The 20,068-nt window shown below is 35.8% G+C and overlaps 1 protein-coding gene and 1 long non-coding RNA gene across 3 annotated transcripts in view; one reads left to right on the forward strand and one right to left on the reverse strand.

The window, feature by feature from the left end:
- Positions 1 to 388: 388 nt before the first annotated feature.
- Positions 389 to 5,206, reverse strand: LOC310893979. The gene is made up of 3 exons (XR_014579450.1): positions 4,646 to 5,206; positions 3,252 to 3,324; positions 389 to 1,135 (listed from the first exon to the last, which is right to left on the reverse strand). It is a non-coding gene; the product is annotated as an uncharacterized lncRNA (long non-coding RNA).
- A 179-nt stretch (positions 5,207 to 5,385) lies between these two features.
- Positions 5,386 to 20,068, forward strand: part of SLC39A12 (solute carrier family 39 member 12) — a 36,804-nt gene continuing 22,121 nt past the window's right edge. Inside the window, exons 1-7 of one of the 2 annotated variants that reach the window (XM_083823603.1) lie at positions 5,386 to 5,442; positions 6,117 to 6,293; positions 6,910 to 7,080; positions 8,210 to 8,562; positions 12,512 to 12,793; positions 16,171 to 16,378; positions 18,496 to 18,698. In XM_083823603.1, the coding sequence (XP_083679729.1) occupies positions 8,293 to 8,562; positions 12,512 to 12,793; positions 16,171 to 16,378; positions 18,496 to 18,698 (963 nt within the window). In that variant the 5' untranslated portion in view covers positions 5,386 to 5,442; positions 6,117 to 6,293; positions 6,910 to 7,080; positions 8,210 to 8,292. Of the gene's footprint in view, positions 5,443 to 5,829; positions 7,081 to 8,209; positions 8,563 to 12,511; positions 12,794 to 16,170; positions 16,379 to 18,495; positions 18,699 to 20,068 lie in introns of those variants that run through there. The other variant, XM_083823602.1, reaches the window with a different exon arrangement.

Below are 20,068 nucleotides of genomic sequence, written 5' to 3' on the forward strand. Positions count from 1 at the left end.
ATATAATAAATTATATATAATTTATATAAAAATATATAAATACAATCTCTGACTCCAGAGTGCAGTTCCTCTCTCCCAAAAGTAGACTTTCAGAATAGGCCAGATAAAATTTGTCTTAGATCTGTTTCTTCCAATGACTAGCCCAGATACAGACTTCTACATACACCAAATTTAAATAAGGCTAATCCTGCTTACACGCATAGATCTTTACTGCTTAAGCATCACTTCCTTTTTCAATGTGGGAAATCACACTGAGAAAAGAAACAACCCCCCCCCCCCCCCTTTAAATGAGGAAAAAATGGAAACAGAATTAGGAAAATACAATAAGGAAAAAAGGTAAATAATTGAGACTATACTCATATATATATATGTAAAAAATGTAGTTTTTTATTATTATTATTTTTTAATTTTTACAAAAAGATGAAAGAGTTAATGGGCTTTATGCATATAATACAAAGGCTCCTGAACAGCATATTAGCTTTTTTTGGAAAACATTCAGATCAAAGACAAAAGAGTAGCAAGCATGGTAAGGGTGGCAGCTTTACTGTAAAGTTTGATGTTTTTTAAAAAAATGGTTAATTGACATACACCTACATATTTTCATTCTGAAAGATTTGATTCAGCTTTATGGATGTGTTAAAGAAAAGATAATATAAAGGAACATGCCAAGAGGGATCATGGAGTATTTTTTTTTCTCTCTTGTGTGCATATAATTCCCTCTCTCACAGTGTCAATAAAGACAGTCTTTGGAGGGTGTATCTCATATTTTTTTCTGCAGTAAGAGAGCAAACTAATACATAGCCAGTTATCGCAGCTTGCAGACAGTCAATCTCTTTGTCTATGCTTATTCCCTTTAATATATAAGATTTTCTAGTAGGACAGTTCCATGTCACTCGAAAGGATGAAGAGAAACGATGCAAGGAGATTCATCACTCAGAAGACAGGGAGGAAATCCAGAACATTGGATGCATCCATTCTCTAGACTTTCGTCTGAAGGTACATGCAGAGTGTGGGTTCTTAAACCCAGAACTCCCACCTCCCTTTGTAAACCTTGCCACTGGTTTAAAAGGAACCTTAGTTTTCTTGATGTTAAATAAATTTGCATCAGCTTCCTCTTCAGTTCTTGTGAGGATTTCTGGAAAAAAAAAATAAAGAAAAAAAAAAGAAAACTCTAGGTAAAAAGAAAACCAGACCTCTTTATAAGGAGTTAATTAAAAATTTAACCTCAATGCGCTAATGCTCTGCATACTAATCCACACGCTTTCTTTTTCCAGCTAGCAACTGCCAGGCACTGACTCGTTCTACTAGGCTACTTTGAACTTTACACTGTGCTGCAGATTGTATGTTGTTAATTTTAAGTAACTGTATCTGATGGTTAATAAATACACATCTTAAGCTCAGCTAAATTGTGAAAAGTGAGATTACACTTTGCATTTATGATTTTCCAGACTCATGTGGTTCTGTGTGTGTGTGTGCATGCAGTACTTAAAAAAGGTGCTTTCTGTGATGCTGGAAACAACACCGAGCAAAACTAGATGAGTTTTTTAAAAATAAAATGAGAGTGATTATTGATAACTAAGAAGGCTGTATTAAACAGAAATAGCAAAAATTCTGCAATCATTAAAAAAGGCAAATTTGTCTTAAAAAGTATTTTGTATGGGAGAATGCAATCAAAATCGTAACAAAAAATTTCAAAAAACAATCACATATTTTGCTTTATCATTTTTTGAATACTGTAAGGTAATTTGTACTGTGTCTTCTCCTCTTCCAGTTGTACTTCTGTACAGAACAGTATAAATATAATGCCATCAAATAATGTATAAAATAAGATGGAAAAAAGAATGGTTGATGACAATGAAAACAAGTAAATAAACACAGTCATCATTTATGATAAAAAGAGAAAAAAGAAGAGCACAAATATGAAAGAAGAAAAAAAAGCCTATCAAATGCTAAGGTTAAGGACAAAGAAAGGTTTAATACTATATCAAAACCAAAGTAATCAGTATGAAATCAAAGTAATCAGTAGTAAGTATGAAGAGGTATATCAAAGCCAAAGTAAATTCTAGCCAGGTGTAAGGTTTAGATAAGCCTGTTTAAAAGTGTATGTAAAGTACATATAAGTATATTGATATTCTACCTTTCAAAAGAAATAGAGTAGTGCCTTATACTGATATGAAGGTACTTTCTACTCTATCATAACCAAACAATTATTTCAGTTAAATATTTCTGCATCTGCCAGACAGGATAGCATACTCTTAACCAGCAGCACTGGTCATAAAGCACTATGAACCATTAATGTTGACTTTTAACAAATATGGTAACATGTCCAGAAGCATGGGGAAATTTCAAAGAATGGAAGAAAATCTTAAATGTTTTCAATATTTTAAAAGGAGTAAACAGGATGAGTGGGTAACTGTAAGCCATTTCACCAGACATCAATCCCAGCCAACAGCAGGGAAGGACACTGTAGAATGCAGTCAGTAAGGAGTTTAAAGATGGTAAAATAGTTAATATTAGTCAAGATGATTTTATGGGTAAAAAAATCTGGAAAAACAAACTGTGATAATTCCCTTATAGGATTATAAATTTGAATGAAAGAGTTAACAAGGCAGAAGCCAAGGCTTCCATAAGGCTTTCACCTGATTCCTGAATGATTCTGCAATTAAAAATTACTTTGTGGGATCCCATAAAGCAATATTGACTCAGTTAAACAAATAGTGAATGGTGAGTTAGGAAAACAGGTTTTCAGGAGGGTCTTTTTGATCCAATGCCATTCAATATTTCTCTCAGCACTGAAAAAGTATAAAACAGCCGAGGGCAAAATTTATAGAGAAGGCAGAAATTCATAAGGTTGTGAGCAATGGTGGAACATTGTTAGAGGAATTCATTGAACAGTCATAACCTTAGCAATGTAGGGAAGGCTTCCAAACTCAGAAAAAATTTGGGTCATCATCCCAGATACTCTTATCTCCGTGGACCAAGTTCCTGTAGCCTTTTCTTTTTCTTTTTTTTTTTTTTTTTTCCTGACCAGAAAATCATCAATGGAAAAGTTGTATGAGGGAGAAGTTCCTTGTAAGATGAGGGCATTTAGATTGCATTTTCCATATAAATGAATATTTTGTTAAGCCATATAAAAGCTTTCATACCAGGACAGGAACATCTTAAATCAATAAACGTCACAGATTAATTCTTCAGTATGTGAAAAAAATAATTTGGAAGGTATTTTTCTCAAAACGTGAAGCTTCACTTACCTATAATAGAAATAATCCATGAGTTCCCTTCTTCTAGTATAAATAGATTCGCAATTCTTGCTCAGGAAACTGTCTGTAACAGGTGAATTTTGCAATCCTGAAGCAATACAAGGCTTGTTCCAGAGACATATATTAATATATAAAACTATATTAACGTCTAGCTCTGTTCATTTCAAGAGCATTCATTTATTTTAATTCATTGATGCTCAATATATGTGATATTGTGAGGATTAGCATGTGAGGCCAATGAAGCTGAATAGACTGTAGTAATTTTAAAGTACTGACATTTTTTATTACAGCACTGAGGCATTAATTCTTTGGCAAGGATATTTTATATAAAGAAATTCTACATAAATTACATGCAAAATATAGTCTTTTCGTATGTCAATATGCTGCCTATGGCTGTAATTACAGTAATGTGCACACTTCACATTAATAACATGGAGGAAATTTTCAGTACTACAGGATTCTCTTCTATTTGCCAAAATTTCTGTGATTAGTAAAAGGGCAAAAAATACATTTGCTTAGTCCATCAAAACAAGTTATACAGTAGTTAAAGAATAAGAGTTATACGGCTGCATTTCTCAGTAAGCTGTGAAGTTCAGCAGGGGTCTTGCAAAAATGATGTTTGCATTGTCTCCCATTCTGTTGTACAAAAAAAATAAAAAAATAAAATTAAGTGGTTTGCCTGGTTGATAGAACTCATAGGAATGTCCTTGTCATCTCTGAGTGAGTCCTCTAAAGAGTTTTCCTATTCCCACATAATTTATTCACTGATCCTTTGAAAACCAATAAATTGCAGAGTGCAGTTATTCATGGCATTTGTGAATGGGCAACTTGCTTTTGTTCTCGCAGCAGGTGCGTAGGTGGGAGAAACAACAAGGCAAGGTGCGGTAAGTCGTGTTGGCTCACTTAAAGTGAAAATCAAGTAAATAAAAATCCTGTAACCAAAGACAGCTTGCTGCATGTACTTATGTTCTGTGTCTGGTATGCTATGGGGACATTGCCTTCACTCCTACTCACTAAAAGTCATAAAAGATTGCATTTGTATGTGAAGATGATTTGTTCTAGAGTTGTCTGAGATCATGATACCAAACATGAAATAAAATACAAATTCTGAGAAGTTCCTATTTTTTTTCACTCTTTTCTGTTACTCACTTTCCTCCAACACTCAGCAGTGTCTGTCAGCAATCAGTTACTCTTGCAAGTATGCCTCCATGGTATATGTTCAAATTGATTTAAAATAGTGGTTTATCTCTGAAAATTCTTGACCTCGTGTCCTTGCTTGAGCATGCAAAGGTTGTTAACTAAGTGTAGAATAGATTTAAACACAAAACAAAACAAAACAAATAAACACATTTCATTTGCTTATTTAATCAGGAAGTTTACCGTACCTCTGGTTCTGATATATAATCTGTTGTCGTGTTAGAATGGCAGGCTATGTGGATTTGAGTTACCCCAGTTCTGCAGTACCTGAGGGCTTTTTCTTCCATACACATTATCATTCTACAACAAGCAGAGTCTTATTGGATTATGAGCGTTGTGCAGACTTTCTCACCCTCCCCCCCATTAGAAATCACCAAAAGACATGCAATCACTTTTAAGCCAAAATGGCAGAGACTGTTATAACAGATGAGAGAATGATGTTAATGAGAGGTGCTTTGTGAGGTTTTGAGTCATTAAACTGTATCATTGAATCTCTCTATCTCAGCAATCTTATAATAGGCATCTACATGGTTCTGTTGTTATCAATATCCCCTTTTATCAGGTGAATGGTGTCAGCATGGGTGGGTTGTAGGGGAACAATGCTATTACAGAAAGGTTTCAAAAGAGGAGTTAGCAATTGGTTTTAGAAATTACTTTAAAAGTAGTCCTCCAAGTGTTGTGCTGACAGAAAAATTTTTTGATGACAGCTTATGACAGAAAGCAGAGGCAATGCCTTGTCAAGGGGTAAAAGCAGAGGTGGAAGCTTGGGTCCCCATCAGTAACTTTACCACCTCTGAAGAACTCATTTACAAGCCAGAGACAAAGATTTGCAACACTTAGCCTTAAAAAGGGAAGTGAATTCTCCTTTGAAATCAGTCATAGTACCCTCTACCAATTGTTATTTGTTGTTTTTTAATGGATATGATATGTAATAATGAACATTTCCTTTTACCATCACTCTGTAATATAAATGTTAATGTGTAAGGTATTGCCAGTGTTATTATGTAAATCTTCTCTCAGCAGCTTTCAATAGTTATAAATCATCAAATGTGTGTTTTTTAAATGTCAGCTTCTCTCAAATTAAAGCAATTCACCCCCTGTTTATACACATTAATTGGACAGAATAAATTCTTTGTTTCAATTAGTAATTACATACAAACCACCAAATTATATACGAATAAACCTATTCTATGTTTGTTTCAAGATTGAGCAATCCAGAGAATTAAATGCTGGAAGCTATTCCCTCATTATCTGAGGAACTATTTTTATTAGTGGAACAAATGTGGATGTAGTTAGCTTTGTTTCACAGAGCAAATTACATAAAGGCTAGAGGAGATATGTCTTATGTGTTTCTGCTTTTCAGTCATTCATATTAAAAAAAAAAAAGGAAAGGAATTTGGGAAGGTAAAATAAAAAGTATTTTAATACTGATGTCTGGGGGTTTATGTACTTGAGTAACTAATAGTGATTCTTAAAATGCTCAGCTTTGATCACAGAAGAGTTTGTGCATAGTTCCATGTACTTGTACTTTGTATTTTTGAGAACATTTGTTTACATTTTGCACTTCACTCAAGCTGCTGTAGTTGGTTTCTTTTATTTTTGTTGGCAGTGTCCGTTGCCAGCTCTCAGCTTTACTAATACAGGACTGTTCCCTTTCAGATGACCACCTTGGAAGAAACATTAGCAGCATTTTAGAACTCAAGATTTTGTCAACATGGCTTTAAAGAGAATTACAGCATTTCTATTACTAGTAAGGTAGGCAGGCTTACTGTTTCACAGGACTTGAAGAGACAAATTTGATTCTAATTCTTCATTACCACGCTGAAGGTTTGGAAGGTGGGAGAATGATATGACTGCTGTACTTGTTGCTGTGGAAATCTGTCAGTCATGAGTTTTCACTAACTTCGAGTGCAATGACATTGTAACAGCATGGCGACATATATGTCAACTTTGCAACAGCATCCCTCAGGAAAACCTGAATATGCGTTTTTTTCTTTTCACCAGAGTCTGAGTTACCCTTTTTTAATTGGTGCAGTTTTGGTACAGAATGAGTAGGGATGAAAGAGCCTGTTCTCGATGGAAAGTGTTTCCCCCCAGAAACTAGCATTTTCTTAATGGAGGTGCTTGAAGAGATTTCAGTTTCTATTCTGTTCTGGTATTTGCAAAAAGACAGAAAGTTCTGATTGAAGAAGAAATTCAGGTGCATTATGAAATTGCTCCGATAATGTGGTAAAATAGAGAACAGCTAGGGTGCTTGCATGTATTATTCATTGTAGTGAAAGATTCTTCAATATATTTTATACATCTTGTTTGCTACAATAAAGCAGGGACTGTTTACATAAACTGATAACTACCAAAGTATGTGAAATACATTTAATAATGTGATGCTTAGAACTTGCCAAGAAGAACATGTACTAATTCCTATCCACCTCCATTGTTACCTTAAGAGCAGCTCTCTCCATAGCAACTGAAAACTTTTCAAGGCAGCAATAAACTAATCCTCTCCAGCTTCCAGAGCACCATCAAGAATTTTAAAAACATTGGACTTCCAGCAGCTAAATACTTCAGAGGATTCAAAAGGCCACAAAGCTAGATACACAAGCATTCTTTTTCCCTTCAGAAGGTAAGGAAATAATGTTTAGAAATCAATGTATCCCCATAACAATGATACGTATTCATAAATGCTAACAGTAACGTATAACTATAACTAAATATAGATATATCAAAAGATTTCCTAGCGTCTAAAATATACTAACATTTAGTTAGTGAGTTAATGCCGGTTTGAATTCAGCAGGTTTTTTTTTTTTCTTTTTAAATACTGATTTAGTAGAGTTTCCTTTAAAATAAAGCACACATGTATCGTATTGTATTTAAAAGATGCTGATCGTGTGTGTGGCAGTTTAACACATGTGCATTACCATCTGCAAATGTATATTGCTACCAGCATCAAGGGAGTGAAAATGTCTTTGTGGAGAACAGAAGTGAAACTCTTTTTATGTTTCTTCCATATTGGGATAGATTGTTATTAAAGCAAAGGTAATGATATATTAGGAAAGATAGTGTCAAGACAGATTTACAGTACAAAGTGTCTTTTGTATCTAGAGTTTTCAAAAGTTGAACTTGTTGCTTCTGATGTGTTTTTCTTGTTTGTTCACTGAGTTCTATGAATGAAATTACGACGTCAGTCTTGAAACTTTCCTCTGACCATAAAATAGCACTAACCTTTAAGTACATCCTGTTCATTCTAGTTTTGTGTTGTATAGCTGGAGTTTGATAACGTTGATAAAGTGTTTTGAAAATAAAACCTGCTCTATATCGCTGCTTTGTAATATAATTACTATGCAGTTGTATCAGAATTAGACTAGTAATCTTTATTTACAGCTATTTTGCTATTAAAAACCTGTTTCATAACGGAATGAAAGTGAAAGCTACAGTATTTTCCTGTTCTTACTGAAGAGGATTATTAGTGAATGCAATAACATAACACTGAAATGAAAACCACACACTTTACTTTTATGAGGAGGGAAGGGCAGTTTGAGTCAACCTCTTATTGGTAATTCTACAGAAATTTTAAGGCCATGGTTGTCTTAGTTTCCTGCTGTTCCGGGCTGCAAAGCCCTTACAGGCTCCCTGTTGTTCAAAAACAGCTTGTCACTGCAAATCAGCTTAGCCAACCAATTAATAAATCCTTTCAAACATATTGCATTCACACTAATTAAGGGGTTGGGGTTTTTTTCCCCTTTACTATTCAGATTCCTCAGGTTTCAAGTTTAAGCTGTGAAGTGCAAACAACAGTCCAACATTCAGTGCATATCACGCACTGCAGGAAGAGGAGATGTGTTCTCTGACCAAGCATCCAGCTCTTGGGGTGGTTTGTTCTGCTTTCATATTCAGCGTGCTCATTGCTGAAGGACAGCTTGGGAAAGAGCATGGGCAGGATGGCAGCTATGCTCCCAGCCGAGGCTATCTGATGGAAGTTTTACGCGTTCTTTCAGCTGACAACACTGAGCTCCACATGAACCACTCACGAGAACTGATCAAAATGTTACTGGAGAGAGCTGAGTGCCCACAGCGGATTTATGGCATGCAAGAGGATTGTAATCTGGTTAGTGCTTCAATTAATGAGGGATATCTTTACAGGATCGTCAGTGAGTTCTAAAATTCTTTATTAGAGTGAAACCCTCCTAAATACAAAATCTAAACATGTAAAAGACTCATTGTTGCAGCCAAAAATTGATAGTCCCCATTTTAATTGTTTCATTGTAAATTATTAATGTTAATTGTTTGATCTTGTAAAGAAGAGATATTCCAGACACGACAAGTATGCCTTAAAAAGCCCATGGTTCAGTCACATAACAGTAATAATTTTCCTTTAAAGTTTTCAAGACTTTATTTTCCAGCAAAGGTTTTCTATTTTAACTCTTATCTAACTATAAAGTCATGAGCTTGAATATGGGGTACAGATTTCCACTGTGGAAAGACATAGGCAAAAACTGGGCACCAGTTCTGTCACTTTCTGTTGTTGTTGTAGATTTAGTTCATAAAAATAAAACCCAGACAGGATTCTCACAGATTCATCTGCCAATTCACTGAAACGTTGAAGATTCAGGGGAAGTTTTGGTAAGCAGTTCAGGTCAAGGGAAATCAAAGACAGAACAATGAATCTGAAAATCCAAATTGAAACTGGAAATAGTCCAAGGTACAGTTTCACAGAACGTTTGGCTGTCTAGTTGAATTGAGACTATTTTCAGAACGGATTCCTGATTTGAAAAGAAAAGGAACAAAAGCAATAAGATCATAGGTTCTGGTAGGAGGGAGACAGTGACAAGTGAGCGACTTAACTGAAAGGAAGTACAAAGGGCTTGGTCAGTCTTGGCTTTGATGAACATTACTCTAGCTCTGGCTTGGTTCAGTGACCTACATACAGCTGACTGTCTATTTACATCAGAATTACAAGGATGCTCATAATGGTGATTGCTTTGAGAATATACTGTTCTTGGCAATCAGACAAGCCGATGAAATGGAGATATTTTTCTCCTGTGCAGAAGACAACTACTCACTTAATTGTCTCTTCCTTCAAATGCTCTCCTTTTTTATATGAACCCCAATGTGAAATTTCATACATAAACAATGTAGGTGTCAGTTATTCCCTATGGGTATTTGTTATAAAAGAAATGATGCAGGAGTTTTTCCTCAGTTTACATAAATATGGACCCAGATCAAAATCTGAGAAAGTATTAAGTGGTAATGGATATAGATGTCTCTAAACTTCACAAAACAGGGGTCTAGGTTTTCTTGTTCTCCCTCTTTGTATTGCTTCTTTGGATTGCCATAGATTTTCTTCTATTTGCGATCTTTTTGCGGAGAGCATAACCACTGTGTCCCTGAATGGAAGAAATCGAAGTGAAACTTTTCTGGGGCTTACTTTGGTTAGGACTTCCATGCTCTTTAGGCTTCATCTTGGAAAATTGGTGTGGGAAAAACATGAAGACTTTCACCATTTCCAGTACTTCTGTGTTGGATGTATCAGTAATACTGCACACATCCTGCAGTGCCACATGAACACAGTTCACAACAGAAAAACCATGAGAGAGAGACGGAATCTTTAGTCACATGCAACCCACATGGAGTTGTGTTGAAGTCTTCCAATATGATTTAACAACATTGGGTAAGCCAAGATAGCAAAAGCTGTGTGAGAAGTCCTGTCTTTCAAGATCTCCAAAATTTGAAACAGAATGCCCCACCTCACGTTGGCATTTTCTTTCTCATGCTTGTTGGGAATAACTAATTGATTTCAGACTATACTTTCCCTTCTAAATCCAGGATCCTCGTCATACCAGATGACTTTGGGTTTAGATTTTTTTCCTTGTTAGTGATGTCCCCAATGGATATCTAAAATTAATGAAGTTTAACACTTTTTAGACCCTTTTCTGTCTTGTCGTTACATATTGGCTCCCAAGACTCTTTAGATAGGGGCTGACAGCTCTTGAACATGTAACAGTCCTTTATCTCCTAAGCACACAAAGGGCATATATTTCCTGCAATTGTAAGGTGGTTTTTTTGTTTGTTTGTTTGTTGTTGTTGTTGTTGTTGTTTTGTTTTTTTTGTTGATAAATTCTGGTCTCAAAAAAAGAAAGTCAGCTCATGGTTCCCAGTTTCAAAGTTGGGCTCTTTTTTTTTTTTTTCTTTGCGGCAAATAAGTTTTTCTAAACCAAGACCATGCAGGAGGGGGTTATGCCTATAAAATATTTCTGACAGCAAAATTAGATGTGATGAACCGATTTATTTTCTCCTGGTATCTCCTTAACAATTACCTTTTATGGGCTGACCATATACTATGGAATAACAGCATCTTTTACAATGCACCTGATTCCTTCTAATAAGCAATTTCCTTTTCAGTTATCTCCCTTGCAAGAGCAAACAAAAGCCTTGCTTTATTAAACTTTATCCCTACTGGGTTTTGAAATGCTATAGAAACCTTTGAAAATCTTTCCACTACATGCAGGATATTTACTCTACTACTGTTGGGTATTTGAAAAGGTTAGTTAACTAACTTGAGGTCTTTACAGATAGAAGACAGAATAGCTATTTTTTCCTAGCCCAAATACTAATGTTTAGAGACATATACTTGAAAAAGTTCAACTTCTAGATCTTGATAAACAATTTAGGCAGGGCACAGTGGAACATATTTTAATCTATTTTACCTGTGAGTATAAATATTTAATTTGGAGATTACCATCCACAGTTCTCTTTTTTTAGATTATTTGTGACAATTTTTGCTGGAATTATTTCTATTAAAATGTGGCAGCTCTCTCAATTCCTCCAGGGAACATTGGCTTCTGAATACGACAATGTGTGTTTGATTCTACTCTGCTTCTGTGTAGGAAAATGAACTAACATACAAGGTGAGCCACACTGCTGAACACATCATGCTTGTAGCCATAAACAATTTAGTCTGACAAAATGGGTTCTGTCTAGGACTCATGAATTTATTTGAGTGTTATTATGGTCCTTCTGTGATACCTTCACATGTTGTAGTGTCTTCTCACAAACGTACAGTCTGTCTGCTCTGCCACGGTGGTTGAGATTAGCTGGCACGGCTATAAAATGGTTGGAAAGAGCCAGTTGGGAAAAATAAATAAATAAGTTAGCTACAGAATGAATGACAATAGTTACAGGATCTCTTCAAGAAAGACTCTTTATTCTGGAATTCACTATCTCATTTCCTGTAGCCTGATTTAGAGCCCTGTTGGTCTTCTGGCCTAGTTTTAAAGACTAACTTTAGTTTGAGCTGGCAAAAATTTCTGGAAAAATGTTGTTGCATCAAGAACAATGGAGTTTTACATACATATATTTATATTTTGAATCTATGACTGCTCAGATAGAAAGCCTGCATAGTGAGTGTATCAGTTCAGTCCTTCTTGAAATCCATTTAGAGGACTAAATGATGTTGAGATGACTTTCTGCACTGAACTGAATTGTTCCAATTATCAGGATTCACTGAGAAAAAATAAAGATATAGATATGATTGTAGATCAGTTAAATCTCTTAACAGCGCACTGAATATGATGTAACTTCTGTTCACATACCTTGAATTAACTACAGTGCAGATATGGTCTTCGTCTCATAACAGAAATGCATATAGCATGCAGAGGTGAAAATATGCTTAAGCAGTAGACCTTATCTAATATATTTATAACCAGGAGTAAAATCTGTTGAAGCCAGTAGAAGACTTTCAATTCTCCACAGTGAAGTTTTGATCAAAATTCTTTCTGTTTTGTAGTAAATCTTAAATCCCTTGGATGCTTAATGTTTCTTAAAAATAGAAGGGGCTCTGGAAAAAGACACAAGGCATGATCTTGCAGCAATAGAACTGCAATGACTTACACATGCCCTCCTACTGTATATCCATCAGCCTGCATCTGCATAGTCTTAGGTTTGATCCCTTATATTTAAGAGATGAATTCTCCTATTACCCTCACTAATCAAATTTGCAGATGACTGGCAATGTGTTACTTGAATTGAATTTCCATTTATTTTAATTTTTTTTGCAGTGCCTCGAACCAGATGCTGTGTTACTAATAGCTGGTGGAGGCTTAGAAGACCATCTCAGTGAAGAAGTATTTGAGAGAATTTCTCTTATTCTCCTCTACTACATTCTTCATCACAAAGATGTGTGTTCTTCAGAAGTCAGCTTGAGTAATAAGGATTATAAGTTTTACCTACAGAGTATGCTCAGTTTAAGGCATGATGAAGACTGTTATTATTTTTCACGGAATGAAACAGAAGAGACATTAGCTGCAGTAAAGCTACATTTTAAAACTCCTGAAACCCAGGTAAAGAAATATAAAATAACTTCATATTTGCTACTGATAAGCCTGTAAGCTAGTTCAGATGTCATGTCTATATGATGGCTCTCCAGACTACTGGTAAATAGCAGTGTGAGATCACAGGCTAAATGTTGGTCTTTTGTTGTACATGTTGCTCAATGCTAGCCTTCTTGACTTGCTTTTGTCATGTGCTACCTAACACTTCCACAGATTCTGCTGAGAAGTGGTTAGGGAAGTAGCATGTTAGGGACCATTCCCAGTAGATAATTTAGAAACAATTGCTTCGCTTAAGGCAGCTATAAAGAGTGTAGCTGCATAGCTGCAAAATCTTGCACTTGGCCTCAAGGACAGAAATGCTTTCTTACCTGTTGTATTTGCCAGCATAGGTATGTTACCAATGATTGTACCTAAATGGTATAAACCAGAGCAGTTCTAAAACTGGTCTTGCAGTATAATAAAAATGATAAATCAGTCTGCTGTGATGAGATCCTTGCCAGAACCTTTACTTCCATGCCAATCCACAGTAAGGTGGAATGAGGAATCTATCCAAAGATCTTATGGCCTCCTTTAGTTGGGACACACATCTAATTATCTGCAGGAATGAATATGCCTTACAGAAAGACTGATACAGATAAGCTTAAATGTTAATTTTTATTTTTATTTTATTTTATTTTTAAAGTAGTCTATTGAGTATATTAAAATGAAAACATCCTTTTAAAGTCAGGAAACAGGCACCAAGTTTTCTCAACACTATTTATTATTCCTTATCTCAAGGAGGACCTATAAAATAATAAGATAATATTCATGATTTCACAATCTAAAAAAAAACCTGTTTTCTTTGTAAAGGGCAATAAAATAAGGTTTTGCCCGATTAGATAACTCTTAAAGTACAAGTTGACCTGCTGTGAGAAGCCCCTTAGATCTGCTCATGATATATAGTTAAATCTGGAAATTAAAATTGCAAACTTTGAATTTACTTTTTTTTTTTTTTTTTTGAATTTTAATATATGTCATACTGTAGTAGGAGTTTCTTATGTGAGCGGAAGATGGTGAGGAGTCCTAGCTGTGCAGCAGGATGTTGAAGGCCTCCGGTCCCTTTTTCTGTATTCTTTGTGTAATCGTTTCCCATCATAAATTATTCATTGACCCGTACTTTTGGTTCTAAGTCTTGGTGAACGTGCTGATTTCCCAAAAAAATCCAATGGTATCTGGGCAACTGTAAAGAGACATTGGTGGGTATTTGGCATGTCAAGATAGAACAACAATCCATGAAGTGCTTTACTGTGTGGTCTATTTGTTTGTGCTGGCAGTATATTCAATTATTAAGTCTCTTCTGTATCTGAGACTTTACCACTCACTGGTATGAGGGGAAGGGGGGGGGGGGGGCGGGAGGAAGGGGGGGAAGGGGGAAGAGTTTGTTTGTTTGTTTGTTTTAATGAAAGGTACTCAAAACATTATAGGCTATCTAATGCTTAGAATCACAACACTTGTGTAATGGGAAAGGCCAATGATGCAAGACAGCGACAGAAGAAAGGCATTTTTAGAGCCTCTTTATATGGTTTTGTCTTCACAGAAAATATCCTCAGTCATAACAGCTAATATATTATTTATCACAGAGTCATGGTTTGGGTTGGAAGAGACCTTAAAGATCACTCAGTTCCAACCCCTGCCATGGGCAGGGACACCTCCCACCAGACCAGGTTGCTCAAAGCCCCGTCCAGTCTGGCCTCCAGGGATGAGGCATCCACAGCTTCTCTGGGCAGCCTGTGCCAGTGCCTCACCACCCCTTGAGTGAAGATTTTCTTCTTTATATCTAATCTAAATCTCCCCTCTTTTAGTTTAAAACCACTACTCTCTGTCCTATCCCTACACTCCATGACAAAGAGTCCCTCCCCAGCTTTCCTGTAGGCTCCCTTTAGGTACTGGAAGGCTGCTGTAAGGTCTCACCGGAGCTTTTTCTTCTCCAGGCCGAACAACCCCAGCTCCCTCATCCTGTGTTCATAGGAGAGGTGCTCGAGCCCTCTGATCATCCTCATGGCCCTCCTCTGGACCTGCTCTAACAGCTCCATGTCCTTATGCTGGGGACCCCAGGGCTGAATGCAGCACTCCAGGTGGGGTCTCACAAGAGCAGAGCAGAGGGGCAAAATCCTGTCCCTTGCCCAAACGTGGCCATGCTGCTTTTGATGCACCCCAGGATACAGTTGGCTTTCTGGGCTGCAAGCGCACGTTGCCAGCTCATGTTGAGCTTCTCATCAACCAACACCCCCAGGTCCTTCTCCTCGGGGCTGCTCTCAATCCATTCTCCATCCAGCCAGTATTTGTGATTGGGATTGCCCCAGCCCAGGTGCAGGACCTTGCACTTGGCCTTGTTGAACCTCATGAGGTTCACACAGGCCCACCTCTCAACCCTGCCAAGGTGAAAATTTCAAATGAGAGATGAAATTTCAGGTTCTGGAAATTAAAATGTGTAATGGAAGGACAGGAGAAAAATGCTAGCCTCCTCTCCACAGTGTTTAAGGCATATATATAGACAGATGGGTATATGTAAAATAAGTGAACACTGTATTGGCTCATTTAGCTGACTCTTCAATTTAATTTATATGGAAAAAGATAAATCAACTTTTATAATTTTCACTCCATTTTTGTTGTTTCTCTCAAACCCAAAGCATTTGCAGTGAAAGTAAACAAGAAAGGCAGAAATAGAGGAAAACAGGGATACATTTCCAGGTAAATAAGAGAGCTGTAGCCTGCTCCCTCACTTCAGACCTGCACACACCCACACACATAGGTGTTGTATATGACTGTCTACTGCACCCCTTTGATCATGCAGCAGGGAAATCACCTTTTATCTGCAGACTAATGGCTTTCCATATTGCCCTAGATAAGTGCCCCATAACAAATTATTGATTTCATTTAATAAATAGGGAATGAAAATCACTAAGAAAATTCTTTCTGAAGTCTGATATAGAGTTGAAATTACATTTTTTGAGTAAATGACTTACACCTCAACAAAAATTTCTCCCTTTCCCACCACTTTCTGGAGTTAGTTGTGGAAGCAATTAAGGATGACATAGGAATAGCAGAAACAACATGAAAATACTGCTAAAGAAAAACAACCTGAATGATGGGCTATACTTCTTCTCCCTCACGTAACAAAACTTTTTTTCAAGCCTTTTTTTTATTTTATCCCCATTCTCCTGAAACTGTTCTCTGTTTCTTATTTGCTGTCCTGCTGTCAACTGCAGCTTTAATTTTTTTTTTTTTTTTTTTTTTTCCCGCTGGCTGCTAGTGAAAATGTTCTCTCCGGTTTCTTCTCCTGTCACTCTTATTATTTAAATGGAGGTGACCAGGGCTGTCTTCACGCTGTTTTGTCCTAATTTCAGTGTGTTGATGTGAGTACTCTGCAGAAAAATGCTGATATAATGGACAGAGATGGTGCTGATGAAAATTCTCTTCCACGCCTGGCTGCTTTAATCATTACTCTGGCTCTCCAAGGAGTCTGTATGGGGAAAGCAAGTTTGCCCTCTCCAGAATTTTTTATGAAATATATTTTCAATTCTTTAAACAGTACCACTGAGCTTCAAGTGACAGGTAAGCTATTTATTCATCTTTAGGTGCCTTTCGCAACACACATTTTATGTAAACTATGTTTAAATGCCTAAAGGACTTTCTGCATTTCATTTTAGCCTTTTCATCAAATGCCATTTCAATTTATAGCTGTTAAGTAGACCCATCTAAATTTAGAAAATAAACTCTTTGATAATCCTCTGGGAGATATAAAATATTGTTACTTTGGTTATTAAGTAAGTACTGTCATCAGAATTTATGAGTTAGTTTCTCAGTGTAGTGTGAACTCCGAGGGTGGCAGCCTAGCTGTGAGGGCAGAGTTTTCTGAGGCTTCATTTACATTGTTTCTTTATGCAGTTCATTATGCTGCTGTAACTATATCACAAGATTAATCTTGGGGTAGAGGGGATAATTCATGTATGGTAGCCAGATTAGGCACTTTAGTCTCTCACACTTCACCGCAGACATACCCCCAGAAGAGAAGTAGTAGATGCAGTCCACTCTTCTTTGAGCAAATATATAGCTGCCTGATATATATATATCTGATATCTGCCTACTGTAACTTAAAACATCTTTATGGTTTGTGTTTCCCTACCTGCCTTCTGATGTGAGGACCCATTTTCTTCAGGAGTTCTATTGCTAGACATATTAGAAATGCTACTTGACCATAAATAAATAGATGCATTTGAGATTTCTAAGTGGTCCAATAAAATAAAATAAAATCATAGAAGCATTGAGCTCTCAGTAGCTGCTACTAAGTCCTGTAAAAGATTCTGGATGCTTAGCAGTTTAAAAAGCAAAACCATCAACTCGGGCCTACTATGGATTTAGAAGGCTATTATAAGATACCTACTTTTCTTTGTGGTAATTACTAAAAGCAACACTTACAAGATATTCAAAACACTTTTTAAAAGTTACATTAAATAAGTGTTAAAACAGCTTAAAAAGTTGAATTAAGCATAGGTAAACGTTTTACCACTCTTAGAGTGCAAAGAACTATACTGAATCACATAAGTAAATCATAAAGCAAAGAGCAGAGTCCTCAGTCCTAAACCTAGATTGCATTTGCATAAACTAGTTTCGCAGCAAAACCATTCCTTTAAAATTGCCAATGTAGATCTTATAAAATAGTTGACTCACAAGAAAGGATGGAGCCAGCTGGGTACAGTGCTTCTAAATAGCTATATATGGTAAAATCCAGTCCCCAGTGAAGACAATAGAAAGACTTCCTTTATGGTTAGTAGAGTTAGAATGTCATTCAGAGAAGCTGAAAAATACTCTTAACTGGTTTGTTACTGTTTAAGTATATTTTAAGCCTAAGCTAATTAAATTGTTCCTTTAAATTTATTTAAATTCATAATAGAAACTGGAGGAAAAAGCAAGAAATTGGCAGCGTGGGAAAAAAAAAAAAAACACAACAAATTAGAGTTGACTAAATTTAGAAAAAAAATGTAGCTTGAGCTGTGTTCAGAACTGTTTGTTTAAGACAAAGAAAGTAGACAGATAACTGAGCACAAGCCTTTTTATAAGATTTACTATTAAGATTATATCATTTGCTCTTTCCTCTATTTTTTAATGTTATTATTCAGATTATCACATGGAAACATTTTTAATCTCATTGATCTAAATTCCTTTGAAATTTTGTGGACTGCTTATGTTCTTAATGGACAAACTTGGATTTACAGAAACAATCATAATGACTTCATCTTGAAAATGAAGGGGGGAAGGAAAGTAACCAGACTGAAAATAATGGAAGGGAAAAATAAGGAATGATGGATCATGCTCCTCATAAAACTAAGCATTTCATTAGCAGACACATCCATTGCACTCAGTTATGTCTTTGGTAGAGGAATATGAACTGCCTTTCAGTCACATCTCTTTTCCCCTAAGATAGCCGTAGGCAAAATATCATCAGTGTGGTACTGCAAAGAAGGAAATGCTGAATATGTAGTGGCTTGAATTTCTAGAAGTGTTAAACTGAAATTACATGCAGTACCAAACTGAGGAGAGAAAAATATTAGAATGAGGAACTGAATTAATATTAACAAAATTTTAACAACTATGTTAGGTTTTGTCTGTTTAAATGTGCATTTTCCCATAGTAACATTTCCTTTTTTTTTTTTTTTTTGATAAATAACCAGATCTAGAACAACTCCTGAATGTGCTTACAGCCAGAAAGACCTGCACTGTAAATGGACAATTCCACAGTCACAAAAAAAGACGTTATAGTATGACAGGTAGAGATATTGGAACCAGAAATATTTCAGTCAAAGAAAATTATACAAAAGAAGACTACCTGAAAGGTTATTCTGAAGATCACGAAAGTAACACAGACTGGGATCAGGTTATTTTATTTTTATGTTTTTATAGTATTAGTCACATAATTTCAGTGGTAAAAGTTCAAGATTTTTTTTTTAATTATGAATTTCAGAAAGTCATATAGATACCAAATTATATTTTTAATTATTTATATTTGTTTAAATATTAATAGGCAGAAGATCTTTATGCTGACTATGTAATGAATATAAGCTGTAAACTGTTGGGAGGGGCTAAGAGAATGATCAGTATTAGACAGAATCAGCTGCTCCTTCAAGACAGAGGACTGTGGCTTCAATGTTTTCACTTGTCTTTTTCATTCTTATGTCTCAGAATTTATAGGGCCCCTTTGTAGAAAGAAAAGTGGTTATGTACTAAGTGAAATATATCACAGAATCATCTAGGTTGGAAGAGACCTCCAAGATCACCTAGTCCAACCTCTGACCTAACACTAACAAATCCTCCACTAAACCATATCACTAAGGTCTACATCTCAACGTCTTTTAAAGACCTCCAGGGATGGTGACTCAACCACTTCCCTGGGCAGCCTATTCCAAAGCCTAACAACCCTTTCAGTAAAGAAGTTCTTTCTAATATCCAACCTAAACCTCCCCTGGTTCTATATGATTTTTTTTTAAAAAAATGCTTTTGTAAACTGAAGTATATTTCCAAACACTTTTGTTATTCACCTATGGTGTCCAGAAGCCCCCTTTAGAAAATGTGTGAAGTCTGTAAGACAGAACTTTAGCTGCCAACCAGTACCCTCTTTGAGGAGTTTGAAGGACAGTGGTTCATTACAGATGACATCATCCTTATCCTAAAAATTAAATAATAAATAATTGTTGTTTATAACAGTGATTAAGATGGTAATTTACTTCCATCCTTTAGACTGAAAGACATTCTTTAGACAGAAATGGGAGATTTCAAAGTATAAGCTCTGTATATATTTGGAAGTATACATTTGAAATATATGCTTCAAAGAATATGTTTCCATTGTTTTTAACTCTTTACACTTTAGCTTAACTCAAAGGCAATTTTTCTTCTCCCTGGAGACTTGCAATTATCTTTTGCTGAATGGTCATTTATGATGTGGGACTGAGACAAATGGCATCTGGTTAAATGCCATTCTGATAGATGTTTATCTGCATAATTTTATTGTATTTGGGAGTAAATATCCTTTCAATATAGTGATTTCATTCCAGGTGACCACAAAACAGAATCATGCTGATGAGCTGACATGAATTATTTAATGGGGTCTCAAAATAACTTTAAATGAAGGCCACTTTAAGTCTGTTTCCTATTAATTTTAAGTTATAAATCTCAGATATCAGTAATAATATTTGTACAAGAAGCAAAATCATTCTCCAGTAATAGAAGAATTTATAAAACACAAGTTTT

This window comes from Anser anser, assembly GCF_964211835.1.
Source record: "Anser anser genome assembly, chromosome: 2".
Taxonomy (NCBI): Eukaryota; Metazoa; Chordata; class Aves; order Anseriformes; family Anatidae; genus Anser; species Anser anser.